The sequence below is a fragment of the Pezoporus flaviventris genome, unplaced genomic scaffold (assembly GCF_033815535.1).
Source record: "Pezoporus flaviventris isolate CSIRO_AGI_PZ_B2104156 unplaced genomic scaffold, CSIRO_AGI_Pfla_v1 ptg000029l, whole genome shotgun sequence".
Taxonomy (NCBI): Eukaryota; Metazoa; Chordata; class Aves; order Psittaciformes; family Psittacidae; genus Pezoporus; species Pezoporus flaviventris.
Genome location: NW_026892577.1, coordinates 17,570,234 through 17,585,956, shown reverse-complemented (window position 1 = coordinate 17,585,956; position 15,723 = coordinate 17,570,234). Strand labels below are relative to the sequence as shown.

Sequence of the window (15,723 nt, the reverse complement as noted above, 5' to 3'; positions counted from 1 at the left end):
GATCGCCTTTTTCCGATCTTTCTCCATTTCGAGAAATGACTTGGGGGAAAAAAATAAGTGTGCACCTGCTCAGCGCGGGCAGGGGAACGGAGCGAGGGAATAAAGAGAAATACCTCCTGTGGGGGCTCGGCGGGACCACCACCGGGGCGATCAGCGGTAGGGACGGGAGCGGTTCGCCCTGCCCGGGCGGGAGGGATGCATGAATGGATGGATGGATGGATGGATGGATGCTCGCTCGCAGCGGTGCAGCTTCGCTAACACTGCTACCTGCGCGTCTCTATCTCCGAAGAGCCAGCTGATATAGCTGTGGAGCGCACACTGTATTAAAGCTTTCTTTTCACACAACCCTAACCTTCTGCACTTCTGCATCTTCCTCGCGAAGAGATCTTTGTTCGTTTTGCAGTTTGCTGAAAAATGGTCTGTTTGTATTTTCGCTAAGGTTTTTTTTTTTTTTTTTCCCTGGGGTTTTCTTTTTTTTCCTCTCTCCCCTGCTTCTGACACTGACTTATTGGCTCTGAACTTAGTGGAAACTCTCATTGCCCTGCGATCGATCCAAGTCCTTTTCTCACAAATAGAGTTTTTTCCTTCTCCCTCACCCCTGCAGTAACACCTCCACATACACCCTCCCAGCTGCCTCTGCCGGGCCCCGGCTGCCTTCCGCGTCCTTTCCCCAGGAGCAGGGCTTATTCGCTGCACTCTTTTGTTAGTCTTTCTTAAAACATGTTTAGGGGTTCAGTGGGGAGGAGGGATATTTATCGTCCTGAAACCCGCAGGTGTATGTTGCCGTGTGTTTTCTTCATTTGTTCAGAACCCCTTCTGCACATGTTGCCTCTAAAGTTACAGGACAGCAATTTCTTCGGCAACTCCATGATAAATAATTCAAGGCACCTTTTATAACTCGCATTACAAAGTATTAAAAGGCAACAGATGCAAAAAAGATTAAAAATGAATAATTCACATTCTCGCAGCCCAGATATTTTTCACGAGTTTGTTTTGCTCTGTCCCGTGGTTTTCTAAGGTTATTTCTATCGGAGCAGCGAGATATTTGTGTGTATTTATATGCCTGTGAGTGCCGATGTCTCTGCACACACACACCCTCTCCCATACAGATGGTGTTCTGTGTGTGAGGAGCTCGTGCCTGCGTGTATTTTAATTGCTCACTAATATCTCAGTCTGTCGCTCTACAAATACACTTCATGGAACAAATCGAACGTTGATTTTGTTACTAATTTTTTTAATCGGAACCCAAAATAAAATAAAACCGGAGTTTTATTTTGAAAGCAGCGGCAGTGAGAAGCCTCTTTCGGCTGCATGTTCCGATCGTACCGGAGGCAGAATTACTGCCATCGCGGCTGGAAGCGGGTCGCACCGCTGGAAATTAAAAATCATGTCTAATGCACGAAGCTGTTTTCCGGTAAAGGTCTTGGAAAATTAAACACTACGTTTTAAGCATTGTATCCTGGAAATCATTCATTTGGAAACAGGAAGACAGTTGCCTACACCCCCGTCTGGGGATCTGAGGATGGGTTTGTGTTTCTGCGCCTTCCTTCTCACGGCAAAAATCGGGATTTTTTAAACTTCCAGCATTTCCATTTTTCGGTTGGGTTTGCTGCAGCGGGCAGGGCGTGTCCTCAAAAGTTTCGGTGTCAAAAGTTACAAATTGCTCTTAATTATTCATTTCCTGACCCGAGAAGCTCGCTCCCAATCTCAGCTTTCTATTTGTATTTTTTTTCTTTAATTTAAATCTCGGAAATATTTTCCCTCCTTGCGATGAAATTAAAGTCCCTGAAAATTCCTCGTTACAGTCCCTGGCAAAGGCGTCTTTTCGCTTTCCTCGGTTCCCCTTTTAGAGAAAGGCTCTTTAAAGTGAAAATATATCACGAATGCACTCCCCTCTCTGCCAGGAATGCGTTTAAAATGCACACCGGGGATCTGGCAAATAAACCAGGAGGGACGGTGACTTCTTGGGAGCCTCCGAAGCCACCAGATCTCCCAGCCATACAATTGTCCTATTTTTCCCGCAGTTCAGCCTTTCACCAGACCAAACCAGACCAAAGCACGGAACCGCCACCGACCAACCCGCCATTAATTTGAACCTGACGTCTCCCCTCTCTGTCACTGCCTCTCGAAACCAAAGTGAATAGCATCGGATCGCGGAGTAACCGGGGGTACAGGGCCGCGCAGGACTGCGGGAAGCCCTGGTCAGCTGGGGCAGGGACAGCGACAGGGTACGGCCAGGGGACTGACACGAGTCTGAATAAACTCGTTCTGGCTGAGGGGCAATGGGGAAAGTGCCGCTGCGGAGGAGAGGTCTGGTTCGGAGGGCTCCGCACACCCGCGGCACGGGGAGAGCAGCAGGTAGCTCTCTGGCCCGGGATGGGCGTCCCGGCCACGGCCCCTGCCCCGGCACGGCGCGGCGCGGCAAGGATTGCTGCTCCCGGCCCGGGCTGACCAGCACCATCGCTTGGCCGGCGAATGCCCGTCCTGCCTTCTCTCTAAGCCGGGGTTCGGCCAGGGAAGGGGAGGTTGGCGGTGAAGGGATGGACCTGGAGGAGGATCAGGTGAGAAAGAATGGTTGGGGAAGGAAGAATGGAGGGATGAGAAAAGGGAAGCAGCGGAAGGAGCCGGGCTCCAGTACTCACGGTGCATTGCTGAGAAGGGGTCTGCCTTGCAGTGCATATCCATGGGGAGGCAAAGGAAGGGGAAGAAATCGGCTGAAGCCGCCGTGTCGCCTCTAAAACTCAACTTCAATACTTAGGGGAGAAAAAAAATAAAAAAACAAACCAAACAAAAAAAACAAACCAAACAAACAAACAAAAAAAAACCCAACAAAAACACACAAGGAGAGGAGAGGAGAGGATGGGAGCGCTGGGGAGCGCTGGCCCCCCTGCCCGGCGGAGTGGGGCGAGAAGTACTTTCCGGGGTGCTTTGGGGCCGGCCGGCGGAGTCAGCAGAGTCCGTGGGAGCGGGCGGCTGGCGGCGCCGGGGGGCAGGTGGGTGTCATGGCTGGGGGGGCCCGGAGCATCCCCGGCGGCGGGGAGGGGGTGCCGGGGCAAGGGCCGGCTGACGGCCGGGCGGCAGAAGGCGCAGGAGGACGCGGCTCTCCCTCCTCCTCCCGCGGTCGGGGGCTAGTTCATTTAAGTTCAAAGCGGAGTAGCAATCCCCGGGAAAGCTGCGAGCGGCGGCGCGCCCCCTCCTCTCGGCCGGGCGGAGGATCCGGCGCCCGGCGGACTTTCGCCCGAGGTGGGAAGTGCTTGCGAGGAGCCGGGGCCGGAGACTGGAGCCTCCGCTCCCGGTGTGTGTCTCTCTAAAAGCCGCAGCGCCCTCAGCCCCCCGCCCGCCTCCCCGGAGATGGATGACTTGTCAGACAAAGGCAATAGATTCCGACACTCTCTGATTCGCCAGCGCGCCGAGCCGAGAGCGGCCAGGAGAGGAGAGGAGAGAGGAAAAGAGAAGAGAGGGGAGAGGAGGGCCGGGCCGGCGGCGCTCGGCGCGGGGGGGCGTCGCCTTCGGACCTGGCGGCAGGGGAGCCCCGGCACCGCGCCCCAAGCGCCCCTGGCCACGCGTGTCTGCTCGGCCCGCGAGAGAGGACCAGAGCCCTGCTTTGTTGTCCCTTGTGGCTCTAGACCTTTAACTCCTGTGTTTAACATCCGCACACGCACACACACGCGGCTCGGCAGTTTCATGTCCCTTCGCACGCCCCGCTCTCTTCTACGGAGACTTTACTCGGGATGAAATGGGAGCGATACACACTAGGGCTTCGTGGTGTGCAGCAGGGGTGAGAGCCGGGCGGGAGAGAAAGGGAGTGAGGGGGGAAAGAGTAAACGGGGAGAGGGAGAGTAGGGAGAGCTCGAGAGGGAAAGACATACAAGAAAAAGAAAGGAAAATAAATGGACGCTGGAGAGACCGAGAGAGGGAGAAAGAACGAAAGAGAACAAGAGAGCTTTACGCCTCTCTCTGACCCGGTAGCTTGGGCCCACTTTAGTCATGGCAAAGTTTTCCCTCGCACACAGTTGGGGAAATAACAGCGAATCCAACCTCACTCCACATCTCTGCTGCCTTTTTTTTTACTCTCAATGCTAGATCGGGATTTTAAAATTATTTCACAGGTACGACTACAGCTAAAATAAATGTGGCAGAGTAACAGAGCGTGGGAGTAGTGCCTTCAGAGGGTGATAACCGGGGGTAAAGACACGGGGTTGAAATTGTTCTGAGCTTAGATTTGGTTTTCGGACTAAGTTTACCATCACCTGGAATATACTTTTCTCCTCTTTTCCTCCTTCCTTATCCCTCTGCCTATCTGTCACCAGCCCCTTTGTTTTGTAACCGGTTTAAGTGAAGAATCTCCGAGACATCTTTATGAAATATTTTCCACTGTCTCATAAATCACTCTGGCACTTCAGCTGATGTTTTATCTTTCTCTCCCCCCTCTCTCCTCTCTCTTTCCCTTGTGTGCAAAAAGGATGATTTTGAAGAACAAAAAAGAATCTCGGTTTTAACGCCGCCGAGGGTTACATGTCACGAGGGGCAGCTCTCAGCTCCCCGGGCACCGCCGAAATGCAAGCTCAGCCCCTGACAGCTCTCCACGCAGGGTGACTTTTCCACCGGAGTAGGGGCTCTCCGCCGCTGCCAGGAGCCGCCCTCGCTGCCTCCCATCTGGAGAAGCCAGTTCTCCTCTCTTCGCTTCTCCCCTCCCCGCCTCCCGCGGAGCTCCCTCCGGACGCCAAGTTTGCGAGCGGCCGCGGGCAGCCCCGCCGCCGGCCCGGGTGCCCCATCACCGCCGCCCGCAACTCGCCCACCGGTGTCCGCACCTGCGCCCGGCCGCCCGGTCTCTTATCAGCCGCCCCCCCCCCCCCCCTTCCCCGCCAGCCCGGCGCAGGCCCCGCGGAGGGGCCGAGGGGCGGCCGGGCGCAGGTGCGGGGCGGTGGCGGCGCGCCTCTCCGCGGCCCCTAGATGGCGCCCTCCGGTCGGCTAGGCGGCGGCGGGCGCTCGGCGGCGGCGGGCCCCCGCGAGCCCTGTCCCCGCGCGCGCGCCTGCCGGCGGGGCTCGGCGGCCGCTAGGTCCCGCAGCGGCACCGCTCCCTCGGCCGCTGTCACGGCCGCCGCTCCGGTACCCCCCGTGCCTGGAAACCACCCTTCGCAACTGCCCTCCGCAGACCGGGGTCGGTCGCTCCTCGCCTTGCAGCGTTTCCTCGCCTCCCACCCCAGGCAGCCCCGGTCGCCCCGCGCCTTCTGGATCGGGCTGAGACGAACGGCGACGGCAGAGTCAGGGCTGAGAGGGTGACAGCCCCAGCAGTGCCCGGTGGAAAGTGTATCTCCTGGCCCCGTACCTGCCTTCCCCAGCCACCCCGGCTTCCAGGCAACTTCCTCACTGCCTCCCGCCCTGGGCCATCAGAAACACTCGGGAGTTCACTTTGTCTTCTGCCAGAGATGCTCTGGGCCTTTATAACTGTTGATTGTACGGCGAGGAGATAGCGTGGCTGGGGGAGCCGGGGGACCACAAATCCCCTCCCCGGAATGTGTGTTGCCGTAGTTTCCTCACTCCCTGTTGCACTTTTCCTTGTTTCAGTGAAGAGGAAAGCAGGAATGACAGACTCAAGAAATACACAACGGGAGCTCTCTGCAAGGCGAAGCTTGGGTCCCACGGCGCGGAGGGCACCAGTGAAAATGAGGAAGCCCTGAGCCTGGCAGAACAAGACCATTTTCTTGAGAAAGGGAGGGGGAAAAGGGAAGGAAAGAGAAAGTAAGAAGAAAGGAAAGGAAATGGAAATGGAAAGGAAAGGAAAGGAAAGGGAGAAAGGAAAAGAAAGGAAAGGAAAGGAAAGGAAAGGAAAGGAAAAAGGAAAAAGGAAAGGAAAAAGAGAAAGGAAAATTAAATGAAAGCGAAAAGAAAATAAGGAAAAAGAAGGAAAGAGCTCCCCGCTCGCTGTCCCCTTCCCCCACCACACATACCACAGTATCACCTGGTGCCCCTTCCCACACCATACTTCCTGGAAGAATTGCTTTGTCAACATTTAAATCCACAGAACAATTTCTGCCTGCCCCGATTAGAAACACAGGCCTTGCCCCACGGCCCCGGCCTGGTCCGTGTGCCCAGCCCGACCGGGCGAGGCCGAGACCACTGCCACGGCTCCACACGCAGCTCCCCAGCCTGCCCCACTTCACCAGCCCTGGGTGGTTTTTTCCCTGTCCCACTTTAAACGACCCTTTCTGTCTCCTTTTCTTTCCTTTTATCTTTTTTTTTTTTTTTCCTTTTTTTCACACTTTTTCGTTTTCCTGTCCTTTTTTTTCCCCTCTCTCCTTTTCTTATACTCTTTCTCAAAGAGGATCTGAGGATCTCCCCCTTCTTCGCTAACCCAGCCTCCCTCCTTTAAGCTGGAAACATTTACACTTCAAAAGAGGCGGCCGCCTCTCTGCGGAAATTTCAAGAAAAATAAACTTTCGGGGGAGTTGCGGCGATAGCCATCTCTCGATCTGCTTCATTAGACGGCTTTCTCCAGCTGATCAAGCCTAAATCTTCTCCATTGATCCCATTTCCCACCCCCGGCCCCAATACACATAACCGCGAGGTCTCCGAGGTGTGTTTGGTTCCCCCGCACCTCGCCGGGCTCGCCACGTCTCCGGGGCGCTGGCCAAACAACCGCTTCTGGCGGCAGCTGCCTCCTCACCTCGGCTGCCCGCCGGGGAAGGAGCCCCGGGACTGTGCTGTCTGCGATAGTCCTTGGCTACAGAGCTAGGACTTGCATGAACGTTGGCTCCCAGTTTCCTATGGGTTGTCTGTCTCTGGTGGCGCTGGGAACCAGTTAAAGGCGACCTGCTGCCTGCTGCGGGGCCGGAAGTTTTGTGGTTATATTTATGTTTTGTATTTTTATAACAACACATCGAGGTGCCGCTACCTCCTCTTCTCGCACACCGCCGCTCTTTTTCCCCTTGCCAAGCGGGCGAGCGCTGGCAGCCTAAATGTTGGTAGTTTTAAGGGGGTTTAGATCTGCTGTTAATAATCCCCAGCACCATATTTATAGGATAAATCTGCGCTGACCTTCTATATGTATTTTGCTGACCTGCGACAACTAATTTAACCTCGCCTGGGAAAGTCGGGGGCGAAATCCATGGTTATAAAAAGATAAACAAACAAACAAAATCCTCCCAAACCAAGCCCAGGGATGTGAGCATTTAAGGGAAGGAGTCAGCGTGTGTGTGAGAGGGGTCTGTGAGGAAAGGCGCGCTTTGATAAAACCTTCCCGGGCAACTTTTGGGGTGCTTTGTCTGAGTACATCCCACTGCCTCTCCCTAGGGAGAATCCGGGGGAAAAGAGTGTCCAGACCAGGATGACTCCTTGGGCTGTAGGGATTCCGAGGTCTTATCTTCCCATAGGGCAGAGGGCTGTAGGGCAGGGCCGAGGTGCGGGGCTTCCGCGTGAAGATGAGGGAGCGGGGTCAAAGCTGCCTGGGCCGGGCAGGGCGAGGGGAAGCAAACAGGGCCCCTCCGCCGCTCGCTGCTCCCCCAGCCGCTCTGCCCAGGAGACCCGGGATTGCTCTTGGTGGCCGAGTTTAACAAATAAACGCAAATAAACACAAAGTTAGGTTTAAACGAACAATTAATAAGAAAGAGCGCGAAAAGAAGACCCCCATCCTTCCCCTCCCCCTATGTTTCCGAGCCCCTCTCCCCCTTTCTCTCCCCCTCTAAGCACCTCTGGTCACGTTGGAGGATGAGTTTTTGGAGAGCTTCTGGTACAATATGGAGCACCACGGGCTGCAATTTCACACTCCACAGCACATTCCCCCTAAAGCTACTTTCTTTTTTTCCCATCTAAGACCCCCTCATGTCTCCCCCTCTCTCTTTCTCTCGCTCTTTTGTGAGCCATGGGTGGGTTGCATGTCTGGGGGACGCCGGGGCCGTGAGGAGGCCGACGAACGGGCCCTGCCAGCGGGGCGGGGGCCGTGTGCGCCAGGGGGGCCGCGCTCCCCCTGCCCTGCCCGCTGCTGGCTTTTCCCTTCTCTGCATTTGTTTGCCCTGAATGGTAATAGCCCACGTGTGCTGCTCTTTATTCAGTCACCGACACTTTAACCTCTCCTCTTTACAAGAGAGCGTTTGCCGCAAAAACGAGACAAGCCGGAGACCTTTTGCAGCCTCATTGAGGGGAAGGGGAAAAAAAAAAAAAAAAAAAGGGAAGAAAAAAAAAAGGAAGAGCGAGCGAGGAAAAGCCAACAATGTGAAGAGACACTTCTGCAACAAAGCCGCCTCTTAGCGCACCGGGCCGGACGGCCCTGGGCCGAGTCTCCAGCCCCCCCGGGCCACAGGCACACGGGGACGTGCACAGCCTGGCGCAGGCCGCCCGAGCTCCCTTCCTGCCCGGGCAAGCCAAGGGGCAGCGGGCCCGGGGCTACCGGTGCCAGGCAGGGCCGCGGTCCAGCCCCTGCCCCCGGGCCTGGGAGCCTTCGCTGCAAGCGGAGACCCGGACCCGGCTCCCAGCAAGCCGGCATCGCCCGCTCGCCGCAAACCCCCCGCCACGTCTCTGTCCTTTTGTATGTCCTCCGGCCGCCGGGACCCTCCGCCCCTCTGCCTGCTCATTGCTTTTCCCCGGAGCGGTGGAGTCGGGGATGGGGGGTGGTGAGGGCAAGGGGCACCATGCTGCTGCTCCTTGGGAGCAGAGGAGCTGGCCCAGATGTGAACCCTCCTGCCCCTCCCGTGCTGTGAGGCTGTGGCACTGGCGAGGCCCAGCTGCCTCTGCCTTTTGCCCTGGGCTGCCGCTGGGGTAGAGCCCCCCCACACCTTCTGCTGCCTCCTCCCCCTGCACTGAAGATGTCTTTTTTTTTTGTCCTACTCTAATTTCTCCATAAAACTCCCGATGAGTGAATTAGACGCTTATTAAAGTCTCCTTTTAATCAGCAGTAGTGGGAGACCCTCACTCCCTCCCTCCCTCTCTCTGCCCGTCCAAGGTTAGTTTGCCTCCGGGCGATTTGCAAATGTTAGGATTTACAGTTATCACACGCAAAAACATTTATATAACCCCTAACTATAATACACCCATAAAAACGGGGAGGGAGCGAAAACTGCTGCGGATCAGCGAAAAACCCTATGGCTTGCCCATTACAGTCCCCGGAAAGGGTAATTCCAGCAGTCAGAGGGGCAAAGTGTGGTAATGACTGCCTGGGATTCGCATCTCCAAAACCTATCGCACAAAGGGACCTGCAGGGAGAGGGGCTGCCGCTGCGCTCCGCTCCCTTCTCACGGCCGGAGGGGGAAGTTGAGAGAGACTTCTCAAAAGCATTAGAAAGTGATAGATACGCCTCGAGTCTCACTTATTCTTCTTTCGCTCTTTTTCTCTTGCTTTCTCTCTTTCGTCTCCTCCCCTTCCACTCCTTCCTTCCTTCCTTCCTTCCTTCCTTCCTTCCTTCCTTCCTTCCTTCCTTTCTTCCTTCCTTCCTTCCTTCCTTCCTTCCTTCCTTCCTTCCTTCCTTCCCTCCTTCCTTTCTTCCTCCCTTCCTTCTTTCCCTCCTTCCTTTCTTCCCTCCTTCCGTCCTTCCTTCCTTCCCTCCTTCCTTTCTTCCTCCCTTCCTTCTTTCCCTCCTTCCTTTCTTCCCTCCTTCCGTCCTTCCCTCCTTCCTCTCCTCCTCTCTTCCTCTCTTCCTCGCTTCCCTCCCTTTCCTTTCCTTTCCTTTCCTTTCCTTTCCTTTCCTTTCCTTTCCTTTCCTTTCCTTTCCTTTCCTTTCCTTTCCCTTTCCCTTTCCCTTTCCCTCTCTCCAACTTTCTTCCTTTCCCTCTCCCCTTCCCTTCTTATCTTTCATCCCAGCCAAGCTGAGCCCGGACAATTTCCATACACACACGAATCCACCTCCCCAGAGCAAGTTGCCCCGCTCGCGTTTCTGACAGCGGTCCCCAAGGTCCTGTGAGAGCCCAGCCTCTGCCCCTCTTGCCCCCCCCACGGCCGGTTCTTCGGGCCGGGGGGATGCCCCGGGAGCCGGGTAGGGAAGGCAGACTCGTTTCCACCGATAAACAAAGGCTGGAAACGCACCAACAAAGGATCCGACGCGGCCCCTTCGCCCGGAGCGAGAGCCGCAGGTGAGGGCAGGGGCTTGCCCGGCCAGGAGAGGGAGGTCAGCTTGTAAGGCACTACTTGAGGCGGCGGGGGGGCGGGGGGGGAAGCTGTATGCGGCGCTTCAGAAGGAACAGGTCCTAAGTTGGTGAGGAAACTTTCTTCCTCCTCCCCTCTTTCTGAGGAAGCTGGAAAACCGGCGATTTCAGTTCTCTCTCCGCATATCCCCTCAGCATAAGGGCACTCATTCATTCCCTTCCCTGGCTGGGAGCCGCGAAAGCCCAAGTTCGGCGCCTAATTAGAAAGAGTGGCAGGAAGAGTCATTCCTCTTTAACATCAGCAGTTAATGGCCTCGGAGTTTAGTGCATCTGAGGAGGAAGTCTCACGGGGAGAGGCAGGGGGATGGAGCTTGTGGGGAAACGGAGGGGCCGACAGAAGTGGGGGGTCTTTTAAGCATGGTGGAGGATCAGAAGGAGAGATTAAAGGAAGGACGGAAAGGGAGAATTTTGCCTTAAAAAGAGGATCTCTAAGGTGGAGGGGGTGGGGAAGGATTGCACTGTGAGCCGACACCACATTTCCCCTCCGGTTGCCTTGGCTGCCTCAGCCGGGCGGGTTCGGAGAGCAGCGTAACCGGGGAGCAGCTGGGAGGGACAGTGGCAGGCAGCAAAGGAGAGATGAGCGGAGCCGGGATAGGGGGATGGAGGGAGGGATGGAAGGAGGCAGGGAGCTCTTCCGAGCCGCGGAGCGCTTTTCCTGGCTGCCTTTCTCGCCTTCTCCTCTCTCGCACCTCGGTCCTTTCCCTCCTTCTCTCCTCTCTGAGGTTTGCAAAGCCAACGTCACCAATCAATACGACCCCCGGCTCTGTGGGTGCGTGTGTGTGTGCGTGTGCGTGCGTGTGTGGGAGCGTGTTTGTTGATCCTGACCTGCTGGACTTCAAAAATCTGCCGCTTCAGACTCCCTCCCAGCCTGTAAGTTCAGAATTACAACCTTCTACATCTATGCAAACTTTTATTTGTCGGAGAATACCTTTCTCTGGGAGAAAGAGGAATTGTCACCATGTGATCGGCTAATTTCTGACACGCGGGGCTATACCCCTCCCCCAGCGTGGGGAAAAATCATCTCCCGTGGATCTCTTTGAACTGTGCACAATCCATAACTTTGGCAATGTGTATGTACAGTGTTATTTCTGCAAGGCAGTTTTCCAGGGTTAGGGGAGGTGGTTGCATTCTGCTAAATGGATCCTTTGTGGTGAGTGCAGATTTATGCCCAGTTTTGATTTATAATTAAATTAGCTTCTAATTTGCAATATGTGTGTCTGTGTTTAAAATGTATCTAATCTGTGAAACTGAGGACGGGGGCACTTTAAATTAAAATCTACCTTTCGCCTCGAGGGTTTATTTATGAAGGGATAGCCGGGAGGGCAGCGTGCAGCAGGAAAGCGGGTCTGTAATTTCCATTAGGAGATGTCAATCAATCCTTCTCAATACATCAATTAATAAATCCGATTGGTGCTGCAGGCTTCTCCCCCCGGGGCACTCTTTCTGGCCGGATGGGGAAGTGTGAAGGGAAAGCAAACTTTGGCCGGGAAGTCCCCGCTGGCAGCTCTCGGCCCGGCGCCCCCCTTTCCTCCTCCTCCGGCCCTGCGCTGGGCTCCGGGACCGGCTCCAGCCTCGGCGCTGGGGGCTGCAGGCGAAGCCGGCGGGACTCTCCCCGTCGGCTCTCGGGCTCTGGCAGAGGTAAATTAACACAACCTGGTGAGGTATAGTCGTGCCAGAGGCACGGCCCGGTGCGTCGGTGGGGGGGCGCACACGCGGTTAGAGCCGGGCCTGGGACCCCCCGTCTTAGCTGATTTATATTTAGGCTTCACTCTAAACGACACCCCCCTCCCCACGCTCCATCCCGCCCCATGCAGCTCTAACTAGGGCAGGAACTATCATGGTTTTTTTCGGTTGTTTTCTAGGGAACCACAGCACCCAGCTTTCATTTTTCACAATTGAAAAGGGGCCGGGGGTGGGGAGACTCCTCCAGACTGACAGCTCCTCCTGGCTCTCTGCTGCTGGCAAGCGCCCTACACCTGCAGACCAGCGGGAACTGGAAGGGAAAGGGGATTTCTTTATTACTATTTTTTGTAGTTCTTAACGGGAAAATACAGGGATTCCGTGGTCTCCTTCTAATTTAGCAATGACACCGATTCTCCTTCGTTCTTACTGGTTGTTCAGAAGAGCACCAGCGCGGCGGGTAGGCGCTGGTCGGGGAAGCCCGGGGCCGGCGACGGGACAAGGTGCACCGGGGTCTTCCCACTGGGTCTCTGCCCTTAGAGGTTCCCAGAGTCAGAAAAAACAGACATACAAAACTAAATCAAGGTGTCGCCTCCCTGCCTTCTGAAACCCCTAGAGACGTAGAAAAGAAGCTCGGAGGATGGGAGAGCATCTTCAAACTTCTCCGTAGCCATCATCATCATCAAGCCTGTCTGCTTGATTTAAACCCAGCACGAGAGGGAACACGCTGTCGCTGAACGCTGTCTCCTCAGCCTCTTCTTCCCCCCCAACCCAGACACACGGGTTTTACTCTCGGATCTGCGGCTGTGCTGGCGGTTTGGGCGGCTCGGCACAAGCGCCTTGTGCGTATCTGAGCGAGTGGGGCAGCGCTGGGCAAACACGGCGCTGCGAGGGGGGCACGGACTGCCGGGGCTTGAGGGCCCAACTTCGGGAGGAACCAAGTGAAAAGAAGAGAGATTGAGAGAGAGTCTCACAGGCAGCTTGATCCCATTAGCTCCGTCCTTGGGTTGCATATTTATACGGTCTAGGAGGTGAACAGATGGACTATCAATTTAATTCCATCTTCAACACCATCAGAGATTGATTTTCTACTCGCTTTTAATTTTGCCATAATTAATTAGATCATTACAACTGTTTTCTATTGATCTCCCTATTTAAACCTCAGATGCAAAGGGACTTCGGCAGATCCTTTAAAAACACAGAAGGGAAAAGGAACAGAGGGGGTTGCAAACTTTGTGATGTTTTTTTCGGTTTCGACTTAGAAGATTTTTGGTGCAGAACAGTGAAAAAAAGCTGCTGTGGCCTTTTCTTTTAGGAAGCCTTTTCGGTTGCCTTTATATTTTCCCCTTATGCTTTGCTGAATCTTTGTAATATATATGTATAATATATAGCATATATAATAGATTTAATTGATTCGATGATGAAAATATACGCTCCCACGTGTACGTGTGTATATGCACATATATGCACACACATGCACACAACGTATTTAATATTAAGATTTACGGGTGTGGTGCACACTCATATACGGGGAATGTATCGACAGAAAAGAGAGGTGTTTTTCTGAAGGGCGGGTGTTTTCACTTGACTCCCCTGTGTGTCCCTATTTGTGCACCTCAATCACCTCTAGATCGGGAATATTTCTCCCTGTTACTCCGCCAGAGCTGACAAAGGAAAACCAGAGCTGCAAGCCCGGTGCCCAGCGCCGCCGGAGCTTTTATTTCCAAGCCTCCCCTTCAGCAAGCGCTTGGCAGCAGCACTGCTCTGTGCTGACACTCGGCGAGGCTTGCATTTTAAATCTCCATGTGCCTTTTGTCTCCCAAATTAAAAGCTCCGTTTCTATACGTAATTTGAGAGAACCAAACCGCGTAATTGTGCCTTTATACCGCGAGCGGCAGACGCCGCGGAAAACCAAACCTGTCCTCTCCGGCGGGGTTCGTTTGAAGCTTTGTTTGCAAATCATAAAATTGACGACGGGGAGAGGGGGTCGACCCGGAGCTCCGTCCGCCGGCGGGGCAGGGCTGGGGGCGCAGAGCCACCGGCGCGGCCCCGGCCCCGCCGACACCGGCCAGACGCGGGCTGCCAGAGAGACCTGCAGCGGGGCCGGAGCGAAAGAGCCACCGGAGCGAGCAAAACTCCACGGGATGGGGAGGGAGGCGGTGGGAGAAGAGTTTAGGCGTTGCCCTGAACTCTCTGCTGACGGGAGGGAGCTCCGGGGATGAGGCAAATAGCCAAAACCGGAGCGTGAATCCGGCTGAGGGCGGGTGGCGGCGGCTTGCGCGGCCGGGCCGAGCGGCGGGGGACGGTGAGGCAGAGCGGCCGGGGCGGCGGGGACAGGGGACCCGGGACTCGGCCCAGGGCCCGCTCTCGGCTGGAGGCTCCGCTGAGGGTCCCTGCGAACTTCGCAGGGTGACCACGGTGGGGACCGGCCCTTCGAGGGAGGCTGGAGGAGGCACCCGTTAGGAAGGGGGGTATTTAGCAGGTGAGATGGCAAGTGTTAGAGAGGGGAATCTGGCGAGGCGAGGAGGGTGAGTGTGGAGGAGAGCAGAAGCAGGCTGCCTCCTGCCAAAGGAGGGAGTTGGGGGTGACGGTCTCATCCCTCCCTGCTGAATATTCAGCGCCCCCCCCCGCCCCCCTTACCTGCTCTCCCTGAGCTCTGAGCCATGGCTCCCCTGCCTAATGGCCCGTCTCCCCGGGACGGCTGCAAAACAGTAGATCCACCGCGGCCTTTTCTTCGCTTCTCTCCTCCCCGCTTGGGTGTCTTGCTTTCCCCCGCTGACTTTCGAGATCTAGGCGCAACCACCCAAAACTAAACGGTTTAGATAACAACACACACACACCAGAGCACCACCACCACCACAAAAAAAAAAAAAAAAATAGCCAGCCACAGAGAAAGAAACGCCGCTCTACTGAGCCGGGACAGGCTAAAAGGAGGGGAAAATAAATAACAATCAAAGCAAATGCAGCGCGTTTGCAAAGCAAATGCTGCTTATAAAAGTGGAGAGGGGCTCACCTGCTCCAATGTACAGGGCTGTGCAGTTGGGGAGGAATGGGGCTGGGGAGGGGGATCTTGGCAGGGGGGCAGCGTCTGGACTTTGATTCTGCTTCCCCTTGCCCCCTCCCGCAAACTGGCTACCTGTAGGGAAGTCTTGTTGCAACAGCAGATTAATTTGTTGTCTTATTACCATAAAAATGTGCTCGGAGAGGGAGGACGCGGGACAGAGGAGGAACTTCCTCCAAGTTGAAAAGGGAGGCGGTGGGCTCTTGCTGCGGGGGAAGCGGGCCGGGGCGGGGGGGTATAGCCGGGGGGGTTCGCAGCCGCCGGGACCTGGCAGCCTCCGGGACCTGGCAGCCTCCGGGTGGGGTGGCGGGGCCGGGGACTCTGGCGTTTACTTTTGAGGCTGCGGGGGGCAGTCCTGTGAAGTCTGCCCTGTGAGAGCCTGGCTTTGTGCTTCTGCGAAATTATCTATCTGCCCATGCATTTATCTGTTCACTCGTCTCTTTCTCCCTTCTACGGGTGCGTTTTTGGTAAAGGTTTTGCGACAAAAAAAAAAAAAAACACAACAAAAACCAAAAAACCAAACCAAACAAACAAACAAAACCATAAAAAAAAGCTCCAAAGAAGAAAAATTCCCAGTGCTAAAGACATCACTGAGCGAATATTTTTCTTTCTCTCTTTCTAACCCCCCTCTTCCATCTCCCCATTGATTGAAAGTCTCTCTCAGCTCCAACAAGGAGTCCCAGGAAAAATGAACCATTCTGCTATCGATTCTTCATTAAAATTACATTTCTGCATTTGCTAAATTGGTTTTAAAAAGCTTCCCCTGTTATTATTGTCTTGTCAGAGCCGGCGGTGCTGGGCAAACAGTATTTAAAAGCTTGGGATCTCTCCAAGATGAGGCTGTTGGGG

At 55.1% G+C, this 15,723-nt stretch overlaps 1 protein-coding gene across 1 annotated transcript in view; it reads right to left on the bottom strand.

Annotated features, from left to right (window-relative positions):
- Positions 1 to 15,054, bottom strand: part of PAX2 (paired box 2) — a 96,975-nt gene extending 81,921 nt beyond the window's left edge. The window contains 3 exon segments of the mRNA XM_061459329.1: positions 2,643 to 2,753; positions 14,454 to 14,602; positions 14,827 to 15,054. Of these exon segments, the coding sequence (XP_061315313.1) occupies positions 2,643 to 2,753; positions 14,454 to 14,478 (136 nt within the window). The 5' untranslated portion in view covers positions 14,479 to 14,602; positions 14,827 to 15,054.
- Between the last annotated feature and the right edge of the window lie 669 nt (positions 15,055 to 15,723).